This window comes from Salvia miltiorrhiza, chromosome 2 (genome assembly GCF_028751815.1).
Source record: "Salvia miltiorrhiza cultivar Shanhuang (shh) chromosome 2, IMPLAD_Smil_shh, whole genome shotgun sequence".
NCBI lineage: Eukaryota > Viridiplantae > Streptophyta > Magnoliopsida > Lamiales > Lamiaceae > Salvia > Salvia miltiorrhiza.
In genome coordinates, this window is record NC_080388.1 from 73,092,742 (window position 1) to 73,116,740 (window position 23,999).

The following is a 23,999-nucleotide window of genomic DNA, read 5'->3' on the forward strand; positions in this document are numbered from 1 at the left end:
GTGGCGAACACGGGGCACTTCGACGGCTGCGATTATATTTTGTTAGTTGTTTGTTGACGATCGACGGTTGGGATTGACGCGAGGGTGTTTCTTTCACAGGAGCTCCACCTTCCGGGTTATGAAAGTCGCACGCTCGGTGGTGGCGCGTGGAGAAACCCCAGATTCGCCGGTGTGGAATACCGGGTTGTGTCCGGGTTTGGGCCGTTTCGTTGACTACGAGAATTTGGGCTTTTCGCTGTCGGAATTTGTTGGATCCGAACCTGGCCCACGTATGATTCGTATTCCCAAATGAAAGCTACTATGGTTGTACTGATTTTGTTATCACAAATCTAATTTTGTACCTCGCTTTCTCAGTTATGCAATATTGTATGTTAAATAATTAGATTAATAATTTAATATCACAGTTTAGACGAATGTTTGCCATTAAAAAAAGGAAAAGAAAAAGATAGATCATGCTCTATGATGCACGGATTCTTCAAAACATAGCACATTGCAGTATCAGATACGTGCAGGGGGCGGATGCGACCTCACGAATTGGGTGCGTTTAGGATGCATTGAGGATTGTTTTGAGCAACTTCATTATTTTTGGGCTCTTTTGTAATTTTTTCAATTTATTGCCTTAGAATTATTTTTGTGCCTCTGCGATCCCTCAATAGTGAAAATTCTATACGATATAGATTGACGTTGTCTTTTTGCCTGCAATGCAACATTTAATTTATGAATGTTCTTTCTTTTCAGAAAAAAATTAGATTGGTCATATATAATAAAATATATAAATATAACACCGTATTCTTCATGAATCGCATTCTATAGTTTTTGAAAATTCATATTCCCGCACCCGAATCGTATCGCTCCCGCACCCGTCTCCTCGCACTTGAGTAACATAGATCATGCTTATGGTATTGATTGAATAGTATTCAATAGTTTGAATTTAGTTGTCAAATTTAAATCGAATTTATTGTTTTAGTATATGACAGTCATGTTGGTAACTGTGAATATGCTTCAAATTACTACTCGAAAAAAAATTATGATTGGAATTCTTAAAAAAATATTCACGTCAAATAGAAGCGACTTGATGTCACGCAGATTTATTGTTATACAATTATTTGACACGGAAAAAGTAAGCCTAGATTTGAAAATGAAAATAAAAATACTTGATAATTAATGTCCTAGTATTATATTCCACCTAGATACAAATTAATTTCTTGAAGAAAAAGAATCTTATCAATCTCGACTTCATGAAAGTATGTTTCTCATTGGATGTTCTAATTGATACCATAAGGATTTCATGCTCAAAAGATATACTCCCTCCGTCCCCAAAATAAATTCCTCTTTGGGGACGGCACGGGTTTTAAGGAAAAGTGGTAAAGTGTATTGATAGTGGAGAAAATTATGTTATAATTAGTATTGGGAGTGGTGAAAAGGAGAAAAAGTGTTATAATTAGTATTGAGAGTGGTGAAAAAATGAAAAGTAAGAATAAATAAAGTATTATTAGTGGTGGGGTAGTTGTCTAAAAATGGAAAGAAACAAAGAGGAACTTATTTGGGAGACGTCCCAAAAAGAAAAAAGATGAACTTATTTCAGGGACGGATGGAGTACTATATATGTTGGGATCTTATAAGTCCAAATTTTCACTAAAACCAACACTTAGGAAAATGGAGTATTTTATTTCAATAATGAGGTACACTTTTCTACAAGTATACCATGTTACTCATATCCAACATAAAAAAAAAAAAAAACCAAAACAAAAAACCAAAACAAAACAAAACAAAACAAAACAAAACAAACAAAATATAATGAAGAATCTGACAATTACAATGCAGCTCTGATGATAAGACAATTCTCCTCCAATCAATAAATCGGAGGTTCGAGTCACTAAAAGAGAAATACATGGAGAATCATTATTGATCATCTTTTAAGAAGAAAAAAAAATCTCTCGTGTGATACTCAGCTCGATGTAGGTGGCATAGAATAGTGATGATGAGGATCGGGCCCACCGGGGACGACTCTGTCGTCATAAACCGCCCCGAGTGATCTCTTTCGATAGTAATGCTGGAATTCAGAAGGGCCAAATCCCATTTTCCTCCCAAAGTATTGGCTCTTGAGCTCCGTCGGCACCACACGCGCCGCCTCCGACGTCAAAAATGAGAGGAAGAGGAGGAAGAAGAAGAAGTTGTAATAGTAGTACACAGATCTTGAATAAGCCATTAATCAAATGAGAAATGGAAGAAAAATGAAGTCAAATAAAGATAACTGCATGGATCTATTTGTTGCATGGTATTTATAGGATAGAGCATAAGAAGAAAATAGGGACAGGGCAAAGTGGATAGAATGTGACTTTGTCCAAAACTACACATATATTGCATTTTTAATTTAGTTTGTATCCATTCGTTGAATTTGAATTATCTGCTTTGGATTATTGTCTCTGTTTATATTATAAGATCGTCGTGTAACGATAAGTTCCACCGCATAAAATGCAGATTTAATTTACACATGATTATCCCAACACTAACAAAAATGATGTGATATAATACAGTGTAAATGAATTAATATTTATACCCTATTTGTATCTGTGTAAGAGCATGACATAAAACCCATCTTCAAACATATATAGTAGATTAATTTATTTGTTGATCAAAGTTCTGTGGATTTAATTTTCTTAATTTCAAGATACAAGTGTCAACTTTGTATTATCCTCAAATGTATTTTTTTTATATAATTCAAATTCTGTCAAACTTTAATTTCATAAGTATCCTCAAAGTCAAAGTGGAAACATGGACAACTTATTGTTCCCACTCATGTTGAAAACTGAGAATGTAGATGTCGATAACATTATGAATGATGTATCTGATTAGAAATTGAATTGGAGCATTCATTTTGTATGATATACTAGTGCTATGGAAAAAAATATATTACTATAAAACAAGTATTATTATATATACGGTTGGGTTCTGATAGTATCCTATTTTTAAATACTCCTATGCAGTATCGAATTTGAATCATACGTCGTTATGTATATATGGTTTTTTTTCGATTATGTCATATTGCACGATATATTTTTCTTAATATATAATTTAGATAATTTTTAGTATATTATACCCTAATTCTTTTTCTCTTCTTCTCTTTCTCAGCGTCGTTGCCGCCGGCGTCACCAGACCGATTCCTCCCTCCCTCTCTCTTAAATACCTCTTTCTCGTAAACTCATATTTCTTTCTCATGTCAAAACCCTAAAACACCCCTAGCATTTTTTCTTGGATTATTGCCATTAGGATAACAACGAAAATCATCGAAGCTTGCTGGATGAAAAGATATAAAGAAGATGAAAAGAAGGTGGCGGAACTCGTAGAAAAACGCCACCTTCTTTTCACTCATATTACACAACAAAAATATGCATAGGTTAAAACAGAAACATATATATACATGTCTTTCACATTCTCGCATCTCTCTTATTCACTCGTATCTCTCCCTCGTCCTCGCTCAAAATCAGTCAAATAAATCTTGTATGTTGTTCATTTGCTTTCTTTGTTGCAAATCCATTTTTTTTTTTTTCCGAATTATGAAGCTAAAAGAAATCTAAACAAGAGAACAAAGTCTGCAACTAATTTTATATACATATTTGTGCTCAAACCTATGCAGATTGATATTCATCCATATGTAAATTTTTGTGTAAATATGAATACATTATACTTGCACAACTTAAGTCGGTAGTACGAAAAAGTAGACATAATCTTGATCACATAATATTGTAATTAAAATCATACACGACTCTTTATTTTAAAGTTTATGATAGTATTTGTTCATAAATAAGTCTAATCCAAATTTCTATAATGAGGATAATTTTGGTAGCTAGATTGTAAATCCACTAGGCATATCGAGTAAGACCAGCCCATCACCTCTTAAATTGGGACTTTTAGACTTTTTTCTTCTTCTTCTTCTTCTTTTTTTTTTTTTTTTTAATTATTGGATCGTGCTAATCTACGTTAATTGGTTTTTCTCCAACCAGGATGCTGACATGCATTAATTACAAAATTATCAAGAAAATAATTAAGAAGAAAAGAGTTAAGAATTCTCTTTGGTGGCCTATTTATTTGATGGAATTGCCTCAGATACACAGGCCCTATAATTTAGGATGTTAATCTAGTCTAAAATTGATGGATTGATGTGAATAAGAGACCACCAAAATATGAATTAGAAGGCTAAGGAGACCTAGCTCAAGTGACAAAGTTGAGACACCCTAAGACTCTCTTTTGTCAGATCTTGAGTTCAATCCCATCCACGTGCGGATAATTTTTTAACTTCTGTGTTTCAATCACAAAAAAATAAGCTCGATGAACCCAAATCAAATAGCCAATAGAATGTCAATATTTATACGTACGAATATTCCTACATATAAATAATGAATGCACGTTGATAAAATACTCCAAGCCAAGCACATCTTCTTGACATGAATAACATTTATATATAAAATTATTTAAGCCTCGAATATTTAATTATGTACCTACATATTATTGGAATCTCTCTATAATGTCTTTCAGTTCATTTATAGGACTTTTTTAACTATCATGCACTCCTTACTTCTGCCCCAAACGTTACATTTATAAATCCATGTTTGTAGAAAACTCAAAATCCCATTTCCTTTAGTTGCTCGAAATAGATAATTTCGTGCAAAATATCGAGATACTAACTTGAAATAATAGTTGAACTTGCACCTAAAATTTATTTAGTATTTATTCGACTCATATCATATGCAAACGTCATATAATTATAACTTATTTACTTTATGACAACAAATAATTGGTAATTCCTTTTTTGTTTTAAATGGTACAAAGATAATTAATTCCATAAGACAAATTTTGACATGCTACTTTCAATCTCACAAAAAATTTCCATTTATATAGTCATTCAGCTGGAAGTCTCTCCTTTATATTATTCCATTTATCTATTCGGTTTTTCGCTTTCTCCACCTGAAAATTTCAAGAAATTCAACACAAAATTACAAATTAATTTTTAACCACTCAAAATTTGGACACCATAAACTCTAAGTGGAGAGAAGATGCATAAATTATTTCGATAACTAAAACTATATAAAGCTAACGTGTATTTTTTTTTTTTGATCAGAAAAGAAGAAAATTCATTAGAAACCAAAGCGGTACCAGAGGTACCTAGAATTTGATACAAGAAGATAAAGAAAAATCATGAGAACACCACACACCGAAGTCGACCTCAACAACACCCAAATTGAAGGTTTTAATCCAACTCCACAATCTGCCTTTCACCTCAAGCACCAGCTAACGTGTATTGCTACGACGTTATTCAATGGTTATTTTTACGCAATTCAATTTTTATTTTTATTTTACTTATTGATACACATCAATTTTAATTTGCTGAAAATTTGATACGAACTATTAAGTGTACATGTTACATTTGCAAAAATTTTAAATTTAAATTTAAAAATCACTACATGATCAAAATCGAACTATATATAACTTAAAAATACTCCTATTAGATTAGATTAGATTAGATTCATATATATATGACACATCCAAGTACTATATAGCTTTAATTAGTGGGATATTGGTTAAAAGTCATACTCAAATAATTACACCTCTAAAGTTATAGTGATTTCAAATCAAAGGCAATTGAATATTAGCTAGTATAAGTAAAGCTGTCATTCTTTTAATAAAACCAGAAAATTTATTAACGAAAATAAAAAAAAAACCGGAAAAGACGTCTAGCTTTAAACTTTCCTTTTTCAATAGTAGAGGTCAATGACAATCCAAAATTATTTTTTTTCTTCATTGATTCGATTGAAAAAAAGTTCATTTGAAAAAAACTGTCGAAAAGTCGAAAAAATTGAGGATTTATAAATTAATAGAACTCAAATAATCAACCTCAATCTTCTTCACCAACAATTTATTGATAGATGATTGGTTTTTAGTAAATTAAAAGTTAAATTTAAAGATCACGTTATCTCAAAAAATTAGCTCCAACATTAATCACTCTATCGCTATTCGCTAGACCACTACATGTATCACAAATTTTCCCAGAAAAAAAAAGAGAGTAAAAAAGAAGTAAGAGAAAATACTCAACGACCCAAGATTTAATTGAAAATCGTGACAAATATTTAAATACTATTGATGAAATTAAAATGAAAAAAATGCAACAAAATATAATATAATTAGTTACCTCCTTATTCCAATCGGTACGAGCAGTCACCCATATCAAAATTACCGTCTGCATAAGCGTGCCTCCAAGCATCCCTGACCATATTCCCTGCAAATTTTTTTTAAATAATATAATTATTTTAGAGAGAGAGGAAAAATAGTTAAAATAACATAATTATTCCGACCCTTCGATTATAAAAAATTACAGTGAATATATCATCTTAATAAATAAATACATCAATTTCGAGATTATCGTTCTATCAATTATGTCACTCCATGATGCCTTAATCGAATTAAATCCGACTACAATACTCTTTTAATCAATCCAATTTCTTTAAAAACAAAAAGGGTCCAACCAAACAAATGTCCGTATATTTATAAATATAAAATTTATTAATTTTTTTCTTCATCCGATCCGCTCAAAATTTTCATTGCTCCTTCATATATCCCACTAGAAATACTGAGATATGCTCATTGAGTAACAAATATATTCAGTATCTTGATATATACTCCCTCTGTTTCAATTTTTAATATTCATTTAAAAGTGACACGAGTTTTAATAAAGTGGTTGGGTGTGTAACTGTGTGTTTTGACTATAATAAAGTTCTCACCTTTTATGTGAATGATAAAATAATTAAAATAGAGTAATGGTCTCACCTACTTTTATTAAAAATAAAAATAAATACCAAAAAATAGGACGGACTAAAATGAAAATATGAATACTAAAAGCTGGGACCAAGGATTGAAGGAGTATGTTTTAATTTTCTAGTAATCAGATTAAAATTTAAATGGCATAATAATAATAATAATAATAAATAAATAAATAAATAAATAAAATTACCTTGACGCCAAGGTTGAAAGTGAAGCCAAGAAGGGCTCCAAGAGGGATACCGACAAAATAGTAACAACCCACATTTACATATGCAACAAATGCTTGCCATCCACAGCCAACAGCAACACCTTATTAAATCAACACAACTATATATATGTTAATATTCTTACACTATCATTAATATGAAGTAACATAACTAGAATTAGGTAGGAATAAAATGGACTGAACAATATCGAAATAACGATGGAAAAGAAGTCATATAATAATGATATTACCTATTAATGGTATGTTTGTGAAATGAAAACAAAGAATGATCGATGTTCCCTATGAATTGTATTTTGCTAAACGTGACTTAACAAATACTCCCGTACTAATATAGTAAAATTTAATGATGTATACTATCAGGGGCGGACGCACATAAAGTCAAGGGAAGGCAATTGTCACCCCTTGATTTTTGATATGAAATACCTATATTACCCCTCATTATTTATTTATTTATAAATATGTCCTTAATATTATTTTGGAAGCTTGTTTAGTTGTGTTTCTAATGATGCTATTATACATAAGGACATATTTTCTTTAACCGAACCGGACCGATTACCACTAAGTCATCTCACACATTTTCTTTTGACTCTTTGTCCCATGGCTAATAAAAAGATTACCAAAATTAGCCCTTCTGAGAAGCCCAACAAGGGTTAATAATAGGAATTTGGATTGGGCTGAATCACATCAAAGAGGCTAATAAAAAAATCGTGCCTAAAAAACCCCTCCAAGTAAACCATACATATATTTTGAAGTGATGCTAAACAAATTATTTAAATAGGAAAAAAATTTATTATTATTATTTTTTTTTTTTGAAGGAAAACGGGAAACTTAATTGCTCAAATCCCGACTAACCAAATCCAAAAGCCAAGCCGGGAAACTTGACTCCCAAAACAAATCATCTAAACTAGACAACGCTAGATGAGCTAAATGGTGAGCTATCGAATTAGCTTCACGTTTAACATGGCAAAAACCCACAACACAATTCTTCCTCGCAAAAGAAAAAGCCTCGCGCATTTGTTAGAAAAATTCAATTTTTTTTTTTCATAAAAGTACTCCCTCCGTCCCACGAATCTTGACACATTTGATTTCGGCACGAGAATTAAGGAATTGTAGATTAGTGTTTTAAGTGTGTAGTTAATAAAGTATAAAAGTGATAAAGTAGGAGAGATAAAATAATAAAAGTGATAAAGTAGGAAATATAAGTTACCTTATTTGAAAATGTATCAAGATTTGTGGGACGATCCAAAAAGGAAAACGTGTCAAGATTCGTGGGACGGAGCGAATACATAATAATGAATTGATTGAGTTTTGGGCCAATAAAGTCTGTCAGATATGGTGGTTGCATTTATTTTTTTGAGTAGAGGTGGTTGCACATTGATAAAAAATATCATTGATATTTTTAAATGCTAATTTCTGTTAATTAATGTGGTGCTTGTATTTATGGAACAATCATGTGTAACATTTCCTCTGGAGTCAAATTAAAAACTTTTATTTTTGCATACTTGCAATATCATCAAATTTGTCATGTAACCAAACGCATAATATGAGGTAATTTAATTAAAAAATAAATTACCTATAAGAGTTACTTTATCGTATAACGGCGAGATTTTTACTTCTTATTTTTTGGGTTATGTTTCTTTAACCTTTCCAATTTAATTTCAAACTTTTTCTAGGATTTTATTTAAATTTAATGTGTCACACAACACAATGGGTCTAGTTATGCACGTCCATTTTTTTTTTTTTTTTGTTAAATAAGAGATTGAATATAATTCACCCCCAAAAAAAGGCATATTAACTTTTTGTAAAAATTAAAGATTGTCGTTATAATCACGTATGCGAATGTCCTACACAACAAATAATTAAGACAATTCATAGTAATATATTCCTCGACAATTATTTGTTGATCATTTACTGGAAAGGCATAAGGAGTTGGAAAGTTGGAATGAAAATGAAAGTGATAGACATGATTTTTATTTATACAAGAATATGTGTGTTAGGTGGAAGATTGTATAGTTTAGTGAATGAAAAATGAAAGCGACAATATTTTTATTTATAAATATGTGTGTTAGGTGGAAGATTGTACTAGTTTTAGCTAAAAATCTAAGAGGTCCACACACACACACACACCATGCACTCCCTATACATATATTAATAATTAAATTTAGAATCTAGGGTTCAAGGGAGCTACGATAACATATCTCAGTCTAAATTTTGGAGATCTCTACAATGTAACAAAGATTTCATTTTCATGAAAGATTTAATCTTGGGGTTCTATAGTTCTTTATATTAGCATTTATACCCAGTGCAATGCACGGAAATCATTTTTTTATTTTTATATTTATAGAAAATTGATATCAACTCAATTATCATATTTATAAATATAATAAAAATAAATTTAACTGAATAATGAAATATTTTAAAAATAAAGAAGAATTCATAATATAAAAATTGATATTATATAAAAAAATAAGTTAAAAAATTAAAATAAAAAAATTGAAAAATAGATTTATTAAAAAAAAGATGAGAGATGAGAGAATTTTTTTTTAATTTTAATCTTTAAATAAATATAACTTTTACATTTTAAATCAAATATTTACATAAAATATTAAAGATAAAGTTCTCATCGTGATCTTTAATTTGATATGCATATTAAATATTTTATAATCAGTAGAATTTCACAATTTTAGAAAATAAATAAAATAAAAAATAAGAAGATAAAGAAAAAAAATAAAAATAAAAATATAATTTACAAATAACCTTCAATTTTATTATAACTATAAAATTACTACTGATCAATTTGGAAATTGATTTAAAATTAAAATCTTAACTTTTTAATATAATATAGATGTTATATCGACTGAGAATATAATTCATCTACGAAAGTCATAACACAGCGCATTTATATTAGTCTTTATAAATTGAATTAATAATATTAAACGTGATATATAAATTATAAACCATATCTTATGTAGTGGAAATTATTTGTACTATAGTATATTTTTATTAGTGGCTAAAAAAATTACTCCCCTCTGTCTCACGAAGCATGACCCAGTTTCCTTTTTGGGTTGTCCCACGAAACTTGACCTGTTTTTAAAAATAGCAAAAATTTACTCTTTATTCACCTTTTCACTTTTTCACCTACCATACTTAACACACAAAATACCAATTTCTTAATTCTCGTGCGAAAAAGAACTAGTAGTAAACTCAATTATTTCTAATCAACCAAGAAAAGCCGACATTTCGACTTTGGACATCAAAGAAAAGCGAAAGTGCATGATATGATTGATCGGCCAATAAAACGAAATTTCTAATAATATAAATACTAGTACAATGATTTAGTGATATTTACCGGATAAAACAGGCTGGATTCCGTTGAGAACGATGGCGCCGGCGAGGAGCGGCGTAAGGTCGGCGACGGCATTGGACACAACCTCGCCGGAGGTGAAGGCGTAGCTGATTTTATGGCGGAGGATGGTGGTGACGAGGGCGAATGCCGCCGCAATAAGTAACGACGTTCCCGTCGCCACCACCACGGTAAAGGCGGCTGATCTTGGGTGCCCGGCGCCGAGTTCATTGCTAACCCTTACACTATTAAATAAATATATAGGTAAAAAAAAATCGAAAATTTGAGTCACCACAAAATAAATGAAGTATTATTATTAATTTTGTTTTTTTCAGAAAAAAGAAGAAGAAGCATGCATAACCAAGAATGTAAATAAATAAAAATTGAGGTGGTCTGTACTTTAAATTTATTTTATTCGTTGAAGTAAGTAAAATATAGTTTGAAATCCAAGTCATGAAATTTCTTTTAATATAAAATATATACATACATGTATTAATTCTCATATTTAGCTTGTATATTATAAAATGATATTATATAGGAATATATACGATATTGTAATCTGTCATGTGTAATTGTACTCACAAATTATGTAAGAATAATATATAACAGCATGACAAAAAATAAACTGATAAATTGACAGAGAGAAAATAGGATAATAATGAGAAGAAAAAAAAATTAAAGGAAACCTCATACAAACCTTACTGCGGCGTTGAACCCTACTGACACCATGAAAATCCAGCCAAGAAGCGTTGTACTGCACATAATAATAATATTTCATATCAATAAAAAATACAATACGAAATTAAAAAATATAGTATATATTCTCCTATATTTTCCATCTATTTTTGCGGGACACAAGTATATCATACTAATAGAGAAAGTTACTGCTACGTACCTTAATTAATTAATTAATTAATGTTCAGTCTTCGTTAGTGATGTTGATCCCAAAATCACTTTCACTAATTTTTTGGAATTGAAAATTGATAATACTTCTTTAAATATATATATTGAGACATTGATAAGATTATTTAAATTTTGATGTGCCACTTCATGTGAGCGACGCAGCAGTTTTTGTCATCATGAGAAAGGAAAGGTTAAAGACGCAACAAATACCCAACACAAAATTATAAATCAAAATAAACTTATAAATACAAAAAGTTACGTATTTAACGAGTGAAAAGGAAGTTCTGCAAATTAGTGAAGTCGTAAAAGTAAACATCTTCTCCTACAGAGAGATTATATGAATTTTAATAATAAAAATTAGTTGTGTATTTGATTTTTTTTGGTCGGAGAAAAGAGATTCCATTAAGAAACTATCAGGTCGAACCACAAGGTACCAGAGGTACCAAGTTTACAAAATTGAAAAACTAACATACATCGGATTAGGCGAAAAAGAAATCCCTCATCCTCATATAAACAACACCAAAGCAACCCCGGATAACAGACTACCCAAAATTAGTTGTGTATTTGATGGATAGAGTATAGATCCACTCATGAAGTAGTTGTGTATTTAAATTTAGAAATAATGATTGTTACAAATATTTTAGAAAAGGGTTATTAGCCTGTAAATACACGAATTTTTTATATTTTCTGAAATTTAACATGACTTTTATTTTTAGCCCACAAATACACGAACTTAGCATTTTTTCTGATTTTTGACATCGACATGAAAAAAACTCTATTTATTGTTGAGGTGCAGGCCGGAATACATGACGCGGACTACGAAATATGACGTTAATAGTAAATTAGAATTTTTTCTTGTCGATGTCAAATATCAGAAAAAATGCTAAGTTCGTGTTTCTGTGGACTAATAATAAAAGTCATGTTAAATTTCAGAAAATATAAAAAGTTCGTGTATTTATAGACTAATAACCCTTCAGAAAATAATGAAAGGAAACCTAATCCAACAAATAGCTCTGTCATTTATTAGAGTCATAATTTTTAGAACACCTGAAAAAATTAATGAAAGTTAGTGTATTTTGACGTAATAATCAGGGGCGGTTTCAAAGGTCAAGCACCCTCGTTCGGTATCATTTATTTTTATTTTTATTACCTATATATTTTATGTGATTTTTAAAAAAATTATATAAATTCCTCCAGTCATAAAATTTCGATGAAATCTCGCCCGACCAAAATTAAATTCCTAGATACGTTACGGGTAATAACATTACCAGATAGCGAGAGAGTCGAGTGCGATCTCCGGGTCGGGCAGCAAACCGGCGATGAGGATGAGCACCTGAAAATACCACGTCTCGAGGCAGAGCATGACGGCGGACGCCACCGAGAGCTTGAAGAAGTCCCAGAGGTCCGAGAAGGCCGCCGAGCTGAACCCGGTCCACGTCCGGCGGCAGCGCTCCGACCGCAAGATGTAGACGAACTGCGCGACCACGATCACCCACCACGAGAAGCTCAGCACCAGCCCGGCCCCCAGCAGCCCCCACCGGAACACGTACAGCGCCACCCACGTGAGGGCCACGTGCGCCGCCAGCGCCGCCGCCGATATGTAGGCGCTCGGGTTGACGATGCTCTGCGCCTGCAGGAACTTCTGGATGGCGAAGTTGGCCGCGTACGCGAAGATCTGCGGGATCAGCCCGTACACGAAGAGCGCCGCCGCCGCCGCCAGCTCCGGCGCCTGCCCGAGGAAGAGGAGGATCGGCTCCGAGAAGACGTAGGCCACCGTGAGCGGGATCCCCGCCGCCGTGAGCAGCACCGTCGATCTCTGCATATAGACGCCGAGCATCTCGTAGCGGCCGGCGCCGTAGGCCTGGCCGCACAGCGTCTCCACCGCGCTGCCCATTCCCAGCTGCGGAATCAGTCAAAATCCTCCGCTCCATAATTAGCGTCTCGTTTCGTGGGCCGCCACATAAAATAAATTAAATAAGTTATACATATTTTTTTTTCTGAGTTCTTTTTTTTTATAATGATTTTTTTCTTTCTGAGTTAGCATTACTTATTACTCTCTCGTCCCAATAATAATGTTCCAAAAAATTAGGATACGCAAATTACAAAAAATATAGATAAAATAACCGAAAAATAGGATACGTAAATTAAGTAAATATAGATAAAATAAGAGAGAAAAAATAAAGTCAATAAGGAGAGAGATATAGATAATAGTGAAAAGGTAAGAGAGAGATAAAGTAAATGAAGAGAAAGATAAAAAGAGAAGATAGAATAAATTATTTTCTTTTATGATTAGGACATTATAAATGCGATGCTCCGAAACAAAATTTAGGTCATTATTATCGGGACATATGAAATAGTGTTTTATGTCTGGAATTTTTAGTATTTCATAAAATGCACTGAATTTTTATTTTTTACTATTAAAAATCCTGCGCTTTTAGTAGCTTTCATAAAATGTCACGTTATACGTAGTCTTGTATGACTCCTCCTATGTAAAATATTTCTTGTACTGAAAAATTTGTGGTGCATCATGCATGGACCATATGTGATAAGAATAGTAAATTGAAAATAATATATCATGGAGTATTGTGTAAAAATGAAATGAGAAATTAGTAAAATTGATATGTTTCGCAAAAAAGGAAAAAAAAAAATAAAAAAAAATAGTGAGATAAATTACCATGATGCCGTAGGCGAGGAGCTGGATGCCGTTGTTGCCGAGGGAGGAGGCGGCGAGCTCGAGATTTCCGAGATGGCCGCAGAAGATTTGGGTGGACATGGAAGTCACGTTGTTTAGCAAGTAGACTATGACGGCGGGGCCGGCCAGCCGGAAAAGGTACCTCATCTCGATCACCAGGGCTTTCTGATAGCGCCGCCGCCAAGACAACGTGGCGTCGGAGAGTGTTTGTTCTAACTCCGAGCTAGCTTCCTCCACCGCCGGCGGCGGCGGCGGCGGCGGCTTGTGGTGGAGAAGAGGTTCGTTCACGTGTTCGTTGCGAAAGGACCCCATATTTGTCACAAGTTGATATGCAAATTAATGAAGGGATATTATCGATTAATTATATATATAGACGTCTCAAAAAAAATTATATATATATATAGAGAGAGAGAAAGAGTTATAGTGGTAGTAGTGGCTGCAAAGGATTCGTGTGTTGCGATATTTAAGCTTAGCTAGTATATTCCGATGTGTATATGTGTAGTCAAATTTGAATATCAAATATAGTGAGGAAATAACGATAGTATATTTTAGTATGGGAAATAATGCTATATAAACACTAGTGACACGAGTGCTAACGAGGCCTAACTCAAGTAATAAAGTTGAGGCACTTAAAGACTCTCTTTTGTAAGAGGTCTTGGGTTCAAATTCTACATGCGTGCCGATAGTTTTTCCACTTGTGTGTGAGCAGTAGTCCCGCCTGCGTGCGGGTACATTTTCCACCTTTGTGTGGTGTAGAGGTTCCGCCTACATACAACTTACTTATTTGATTATATAATTTCGTGTGTCACCCGTGTCCTAATATTTTTTATTAGAAAATAAATTTCTTATTATTATTTTGAATCACAATTAACTTTTATTTTTTAAAAGTACATACCCTGCTTTTGAAATTGTCAATCCTAATAATGAATTATTACCTGATAAAATTAAACCCACATGGGACACCTATATGGCCCTCGTACTAAGGAATTGGTTTCATGCTTGAATGCAACATTTACGAAAAATGACAAAATTAAAATTACAAAAAAATAGAGATGAAAGAAGAAAAAAAAAATTAATGAAAGCGAAATACCAAGTTTTGGTACATTATATCTCAAGTGTATTTTTAATGATATTTGTAGTCCAATGTAATTACTTGAACCAATGGTCTTTCCATCTCAAGAACAAGAATAAATCATGAGATATCATTTTTATACTAATATATATAATAGTATAGTACTGTCAGTTTATTTCTTTTCTGCTATATCTAGGCATATCTATAATATAGTTATTTATATACTTGTGGGTAGTAATCTCAATATATATGTTTTTGCGGGTGTGACTTATCTATATAAAACGTAAATTTTACTCAAACTTTTAAGAGAAAAAATTCTTTTTTTTTTGTCTAATTGGTGTGCAAATTTTTTCTACAAGAAAACCATCAATAATTGACCCCATATATATATTTGTAAATTATATGGGTATTGGCCCGTAAATACTTGAATTTTTTTCCATTTTTTGATTTTGCACCTCAACTTTAAAATCTGCATTAAATATCTTAATTTTATATTATTTCTGATTTTGTAACTGATGAATTTTCACTTCTAAATTGTTGTTAACATGGCAGTCGAATTGACATCCTAAATTCTACAATTATATGTTTTAGATCTCACATTGACAATAAAGTTATCTGATTCATTATGCACTTCAAACTTCTCGCTCAATCTGACTGTCATGTCAACAACGATTTGAGGATAAAAATTCGTCAAGTCAAAATTAGAGAAAAAATATAATATTCATATATTTATATGCAGATTTTAAAGTTGAGGTATAAAAATTGGATGCCAATACCCTTAAATTGTAATGCAATATTACATATAGTTATTAGATAAGCAATGACAACATGGGGTCTTGGAAAGTTTAGAAGAAAAAAATATTACTATTAGATAAGCAATGACAACATGGGATCTTGAAAAAATATAATATTCATATATTTATATGCAGATTTAAAGTTGAGCTATAAAAATTGGATGCCAATACCCTTAAATTGTAATGCAATATTACATGTAGTTATTAGATAAGCAATGACAACATGGGATCTTGGAAAGTTTAGAAGAATACAAGTGAGGTACGTCTCTTTGTTGTCTCAGGCATATATACCCACACACTAGCCGCCTAACTGCAAAAGGTTAAAATTTCATCAATCATGCATCTCATAAATTCAAATTTTATTATAGTATATGATTTGGCTTCATTACTTTATTTAGTTGGAGTAAATCAATTTTGCTAGGGTGAAAATGTTGTCAATCAAAAGATCTAAAAGGGGTTCCTATCATCCTATGTATACACACTCGACAAATTAGTCTATGGATATCAAATAAATCAATGCCTATATATATATTCATACCTTATTTATTGTATGCATGTGCAGCCTTGCAAGGGGCTCCACCAATGATACACATTAATTGCTATGTTTACAATGAATGTATTATTATTCAATAAGATAGTATTAAGAGTGATGCTATTTGGCCATAATATGGGTGGCCATACTAGCTTTAAATTCAATATATTTAAATATTTTGTTCAAAATAAAAATACAATGTTGCTAGTTTTAATATTTAGTGCACATTGTATCTTTAAATACAATGTTTAAAAAAATGTCTACAATGTGTAAAAAAAATAAAAAAAATTAAATACTATTTTTATTTTAAAACATAAAAAACTAGATACATGAGCTTTATAATTTTATGCCATATTATGGCAAGTTCTTTTTTTTTTTGAGGGAATATTATGGCTAGTTCTAACAAAGTCCTATTTCATTAATGCTACATCCATCTCACAAATGTGTGTGTCAGTTTTAATGATACGAATTTTAATAAATATTAGTAGTTGAGTGATCTATTTTATATATAAATTAATAATTAAATAATAAAAAATCTAATGACGCGTCATGGTGAACTCGAAACTAAAACCTTTAACTTTAGGCATTAATCATTCTACCCTAGCTTGTGTAACAAGAACCCGTTTTACCACCCCCAATACTATAAATCTTAATGGAAAATCAATCTTCAATTTCTTATTTTAGTGAATCAAAAATATAGCTACGTGAATGAATTATAGAAGAGGCACTCTCCCGTGCAATTGGTTTCTGAATAACACTACTTCAACATTTGTACGTTGAAGTAGTGTCATTCGGAAATGTTCAAGTGTCATTTCCCGAATGAAGTAGTGTCATTCTGGAAACCAGTTGCACGACGCAACCGGTTGCACAGGACAGAGTATTTGAGATTATAGAATGAATTTCACATGCACAGTGTACTTGATATATATAGAATCTGAAGTTTTAAAAACTGATTTCATGAACACAAACATAAGAGTCATACAATACCTTCACTTCATATCACTTTACATTTCAACAAATCCAAATTTCCAAAATATATAATTACATTACATCCAAGTTCATGCTGCGTTTCTTGCATACTATGCAGATTATCAAGCTTTAAAAACTGATAAGCAAGCAATGAAAACTGAAAACTGACATATATATACCTTTGGATTCCAACAAATCCGAATCTTTCCAAAAACACATAATCAAAAATCCAAGTTTATGCTGCAAGTGCAAGATGAGCTCCTCCTCCTCTACTCTGTCTCTTGCAGCCCTCAAGAAAAGTACGCCAAATCAACGCGTTAGGCGCGATAGGCATTCCCAGAATAACGCGTTCAGCTTCCTTCACGTGCCCGTATCTTGTCAACAGATCGACAACCACAACGTAATGATCCAAATCCGGCTCCAAACCATGCTTCACTTTCATCCCTTCAAACAGATTCATCCCTTCCCTCACCAATCCTACATGCCTACAAGCAGAGAGCACAGCCAAGAAAGCAACCCTATCCGGCTCAATCCCCGTCCCCACCATCTCCCCGAATCTCCCCACAGCCTCGTCTGCACGCCCGTGCACCCCTAGGGCCGAGACAAGAGCTGTCCAAGAGAAGACATTCTTCACCCTCATCTCATTGAAGATCCCAACAGAGCTCTCAATGCTCCCGCATTTCCCATACATGTCAATCATGGTGTTGCACACGAACGTGTCGCATAGATCATAGTCGGCCTTCACAGTCAAGCCGTGGAGAGAGCTGCCTAGGGCGAGGCTGCATACTCTGGTGCATACACTGAAGAGGCTAACTAGGGTGTAATTGTCCGGGAACACGAGAGACCTACGCATGTGATCAAAGAGCTGGAACGTCTCTACATAATCGCCATTGCGCGAGCAAGCAGCAATCAGAATGTTCCAAGACACAGTGTCTGGATTCTCCACTGCAGCATACACCTCCTGAGTTTTCTCGTACTGCCCTGTCCGGTTGTAGATCCACGCGATTATATTGGATGAAACGACAGGAAGCTTGGCATTGCCATCATCCGCCTCTGAAAATCTCAGAGCTTCGGATATTAGGCCATTTCGCGCATAAGAGTGTATAAGAGAGGACGACACATGAGCAACATCAATGTGCCCTGTTTTGATTGCCAGAGAATGCAGCTGCGGCAGCTCCAACATCGATGCTGATTTGAAAACAATAGAGAACGACAATCCATTCGGGTGATAACCAGAGTGGATCATCTCTTTGAAAAGCCTCGTTGAACACGAAGAGCCCTTGTTCGAATACACCATCATCAAAGAATTCCAAGAAACCAGATTTTTCTGAGTTATTCCATCAAAACAACAATGTGCTTCTTCCACTTTATCAAATTTAGCATAAAAGTTAACCAAAGCACTCCCACAGAACACATCAGATTCGAAACATCTCTTGATCATATTGGCATGGATGCATTCCCCACGCGATGAAAGGCGCAGTCTTGAACAAGACTGCAGCGCGTTCACAAGTGTCGTGCCATTTGGGGATAGACCAGTGGCGCTCATTTCTTGGAAGATGCAGAGCCCTTTTGCTGGCTCGTCCCCATTCGCCATCGCACCAATCATCGTGTTCCACGAGACTACATCCTTTGCAGGAGCATTCTCAAACACTCTCTCAGCCAAGAACGTGGCGCCGGATTTAACATATATATGAATCAGACAATTGTAAACCGAAGCCACATTGCAAAATCCTTTCTTTATCGCTAAACCATGTATCTGTTCCCCCAAAAACAAATCAACCCCTTGCAAACATGATAGAATGCTCACGAAAGTCGATTCGGACAATCCAACTCCACATTTCATCATCTCAGAAAACATCAAAACGCAGTCTTGCACACAGCCCATCTGGCAAAGAACAGATATCACAGTATTCCACGTGGCCGAGTTCTTTACCGGCATGAATTCGAAAATCCCTAAAGCTTCATCTAAACATCCATGCCTCGCGTACATTCCCATCAGCGCTGTTCCAGCAAAAGCATCTACATGAAACAATCCACTCTTCTCAATCAACGCCTGCAGCTGCATTCCTTCGGAGACATCCATCCAACGACACGATAGCAAGCCTCCGAACGTGAATTCCGTCGGCTTGAAGCCGCGTTTTCTCATTTCGGAGAAGAGCAACAAAGCCTCCGGCAAGAGCCCGTCTCGAGCGTAGGAACTGATCATGGAATTATAAGTCACGACGTTTCTGTGCGGCATTTCGTCGAACACTTTGCGGGCCGTGGAAGCTTCTCCCAGTGCCGCGTACTTGGCGATGAGGCTGTTGTGGAGGAAGACGGGCTGCTGCGTCGGGAAGGATCCCAGAGTGATGGAGAGTGCGTGAAGGCGCTTCGCGTCTTCGAGCGAGCGGATTCTTGTGGGGTCGTGGAGCAAGGGAATGTAGGTATGGTGTTCGATGTATTGTCCATTAGAGCTGGTTGAGAAAGGAAGCTTCTGAGTGGGATTGTGCGTCGCGGTGGAGTGTTGATAGGATTTGGGAAATATGGATGCAATTTTTCTCATGCCCCAACCGGAAATTAACCGGCGTAGGGGGGCGGCGGCGGCTGAAGCCTGAATGAGAGAGAGAGAGAGAGAGAGAGAGAGAGAGAGAAACCTTAGTTTTTATTCGAAGGGAAATTTGTTTCTTTTTTTTTTTTTAAGAAGAAAACGTTTCTTTTCTTTATTGAACGCTTTTTTGGATAAATGTTTGGATGTTGTATTCAAAGTTCAAACTAGCTGAATTTGATTTCTAATTTATTTGGATGTGTTGTATTATTGAAACTTCATGTGTCAAATGACAATTTAAGCTAAAATTATTTCATGGATGTTCATCGTTTGCTTGAATGAAATTATAGTACCCCCTCCGTCCCAAACGAAATGTCTCATTTCTTTTCGGCACGGAGATTAAGAAATGTGTATAAAGTAGATAAAGTGGGTTGGTGGAAATTATTTAAATATTAAGTATAGAGAGAGTGTGTATTGCCAAAAAAGGAAACAAGACATTTCGTTTGGGACAGCCCAAAAAGGAAAACAGGACATTTCGTTTGGGACGGAGGGAGTACATTCATATGCATGAAATTTTGTTAAAATAGTACTACTTTATTAGTGCACATTATTTTTTTATTTTATACTAATTTCTTTTCTCACTTATACGTATTATTTAAAAAGTACTCGCTCTGTCTCATTTAATATGGTCATTTTGTTATTTTTGATTTTACCATTACAAATGATCAATTTCGAAAGAAGAAATTTTTTTATCTCACAAAAAGTCGTGGACTTCACCACTCCCCATCACTTTTATCATTTAATCCCTCTTCTTTTTAATAATCGTACGATTCGTACCAAAAAATAAGTGGTCATACTTAATGGGAAGAAGGGAGTACTTTTTTCAGATAATATTACGACATAACATAAGAATTAAACTACATTAATGTTTCACTAATGAAAATAATTAAGGGGGAAAATTTATATAGAAGTTGAATATAATTCAAAAGATCTCTTTCCAACATAAAAACAAGAGCAAGTGAAGAACAAAAGCATCGTTTTCTCTATTTATTTATTTTATGCTTAGCTCTTTGTAAATCTTGCCAGCTTCCATGTGATATTATTCACTCACTCCACCAACAAAAGCCTCCCCAAAATTAGACAAATCAATGTGCATCTTTGATCACTAAAAACCAAATGAGACAATCACAAAGATATCAAATATCTCAATCATAAATTAACAGATGAAAACCAATTCTTTGTTTGCAGATAGACATATATCCATCACTAGAAAGTAGTAATGCCTTAGAAAAGTTCAACACTAACATTGAAAAGCTCAGGCAACTAGTACAAAGAAATTGTGGTTCGAAACGACTCATGTTTGTAACACGAAAATATAACAGAAAATCTCATAACACGTAAAATTATATCATCGGAACATTAAGATGATGGTACGGGTCGGGCCCTCCGGGGCTATAACGACTAGGCTGCTTGAACCGGCCATCCAAGCTCGAGTCACCCTGATCGCCCTGCTCGAGCAGCATCTTTCTATGAAACATTGCTCGAAAAGATTCGATCATGCTAATCTTAGAAGGAAAATCTTTTTTAGGACAAGATTCGCAACGTATCGTTGTTGCAGATAATAGCAATAGGAGAAGCAAGAAAAATTTGGTGCACCACATTATAGATAGATATAGTTAAGGGATGGAGATCCAAAGGGCTAAGACCAAAGGTATATATAGTGAAAAAAATACATTAATTAAATCCCATCAATTTTCTAATTGCTTTATTTGGACACTTTATTTTCTCTCAAATCAAGTTCTAGTTTAAGGTAGCCAATGCCTCGTCAGCTTTGAGGTGTCCACGTCAATATTAGTTAAGCAAAATAGAATCTTGAACCCACCCTCGTACCTATATACCTTAAAATAAATTGAGAAAATTAAGAATAATAATATTTGAACTCACAAAACTCCATTGTTAATTTCTTCACAAGTGTTGGTCTACTCAGCAGCTTTTGGCCTTCCAAGATATGCACTTTGAAATGTCGAAAGGTTCAAAGAATATACACTTCCAAATGAATTGAAGTTTCTCTCTCATTAAGTTGTGATGAAGAGCCATAATCTTTTTGAATTAACAACTTATTTCTTAGTTGGATCAATATGTACACATGAATATCCAAAAAAGTATTTCTAGCCGTCAAAACTCATGTATAGTGGAAAATTTTGCTTATTTTACTCTTAATTATTACATAGAAAATCAAAAATTAAAGTAAAGAATTTGCACCTAAAACAAAGATTACCGTAAAACTCAATTTATTTTCAAACCGGGCGTTTGATTGCTCGAGCTTAAATTAGCTCGACATTATTTGAAATTATATTAACCTAAATACCTGAGATTAATTTTATCGTTGAGGCCGAAAGCTAGTCATGACTAATTTTACGTGCACACTATCTCAAGATTGAGCATTGAATCGTATCCACCTAACCGAATAGCGGTATAGATTATCATAAGACTAGTTAATCTTAATCTACCAAACCGAACAACTCGTGTATCTTTTATGCAAGTAAATTTATTTAAACACGTGCGAAAGATGCAACCCAAAATCGATAATTAAGTTCAAAAATATAAGACAACCATATATTATCACAATAAATCTAAGACAATTACAAAACCAATCTACCAAAGAAGGTGCTCACATGTAGAGCTTCACATTTGTTGTTTTCTTATGGGTTTAGTGACATAGTTGAAAAATCATCAATTGTAAATTCCATCGATGAAAATGATATTTATTTTTCAACAATGGATAATAAGAAGATCTTGTAACACTGGCGGATGCAGCTAGGAACATGGGGGTGCAGCTGCATCCCCAAAATAAAATAAAAAAAATTAGTAGTATTAATATTCATATATAAATTATTTTAGATTTAGTTTTTGCACCCCCAATTAAAAGTTTTAATCCAAAATAAAAGAGAAATTCAGTTTTTAAAATCCTAAATTCCATTGGCCCAACTAAAAAGAGAGCTCATCATCTCTTTATTTTTCATTCTTTTGATCAAGCCCATCATTTAATCAATCAATTACCTCAATTCTTAATTAAACAAAAAAGTTGAAAGTATACATTTTGCATTTGGAATGCAAAGTTATTACTATTATATTTGTATTTTAGTAAAAAAATGTATAAAATGTATTGAAGGCCTCAAAAAAAAATTCGGGGGCGGCCTGTAGAAGTTCAACTCCCTCAAAAAAATCCTAGCTCCACCAGTGTTTATAAGATTTTTTTTTGCATCCCCAATTTAAAAATCCTGGATCCGTAATACTCCCTCCGTCCCTGAAATGGCTTCCTCTTTGGGGACGACACGGGTTTTAATAAAAAGTTGTAAAGTGTATTGATAGTGGAGAAAAAATGATATATTCCCTCCGTCCCAATATTGTTGGCCACATTTCCTTTTTAGTTTGTCCCACTATTGTTGGCCACTTTCCTAAAATGGAAATATTTATCACATTCAATCTCTTACTTTATCACATTATCTCTCCTACTTTATCACTTTATTACATTCTCTCTCCTACTTTATCACATTCTCTCTCATACTTTATCATTTTATTACATTCTCTCTCATACTTTATCACCTTCTCTCTCCTACTTTATTACTTTTATACTCCCTCCGTCCACGATTTAAAGCCCCACTTTGATGTGGGCACGGAGATTAAGAAAGCTGAAAATGGTGATGTGGATGAAATAAAAGGGTAGTTGACTAAAGTGATAAAGTAGTTGACTAAAGTGTTAAAGGTGTTGTGTGATGGGTCCACTAGTGATAAAGTGTAATAAATATAGAATATAAAAATAATAAATGTGTTGTATGGTGGGTCCATTAGTGGCAAATGGTAGTAATTTTAAATAAAGAGGGAGGGTAAAAAGGTACAAAAAGCAGAATAGGGCTTTAAATTGTGGACAAAAATTTAAGGGGAAGTAGGGCTTTAAATTGTGGACGGAGGGAGTACTATATTACCCACACACTTAAAATACTAATCTACAACTCCTTAATTTCCGTGCCGAAATCAAATGTGGCCAACAATATTGGGACGGAGGGAGTAATTATTATTGGAAGTTGTGAAAAGTGTTATAATTAGTATTGGGAGTGGTGAAAAGTG

General features: G+C 33.7%; 2 protein-coding genes across 3 annotated transcripts; both read right to left on the reverse strand.

Annotated features, from left to right (window-relative positions):
• Positions 1 to 4,745: 4,745 nt before the first annotated feature.
• On the reverse strand, positions 4,746 to 14,445 carry LOC131009174 (protein DETOXIFICATION 40-like). Of its 2 annotated transcripts, XM_057936418.1 has the most exons (7): positions 13,963 to 14,445; positions 12,557 to 13,188; positions 11,083 to 11,139; positions 10,392 to 10,630; positions 7,007 to 7,125; positions 6,188 to 6,274; positions 4,746 to 4,965 (listed from the first exon to the last, which is right to left on the reverse strand). In XM_057936418.1, exons 1-7 carry the CDS (start codon positions 14,290 to 14,292, stop codon positions 4,900 to 4,902), a joined length of 1,530 nt encoding a protein of 509 aa, XP_057792401.1. In that variant the 5' UTR covers positions 14,293 to 14,445; the 3' UTR covers positions 4,746 to 4,899. The 2 variants fall into 2 exon arrangements, with proteins under 2 accessions (XP_057792401.1, XP_057792400.1); XM_057936417.1 differs by lacking the exon at positions 4,746 to 4,965 and having other exon boundaries at positions 5,954 to 6,274.
• Positions 14,446 to 17,343: 2,898 nt separating this feature from the next.
• LOC131009175 (pentatricopeptide repeat-containing protein At3g58590) lies at positions 17,344 to 20,083 on the reverse strand. The gene has a single exon (XM_057936419.1). The coding sequence runs from the start codon at positions 19,887 to 19,889 to the stop codon at positions 17,583 to 17,585; it is 2,307 nt and encodes a 768-aa protein (XP_057792402.1). The 5' UTR covers positions 19,890 to 20,083; the 3' UTR covers positions 17,344 to 17,582.
• Between the last annotated feature and the right edge of the window lie 3,916 nt (positions 20,084 to 23,999).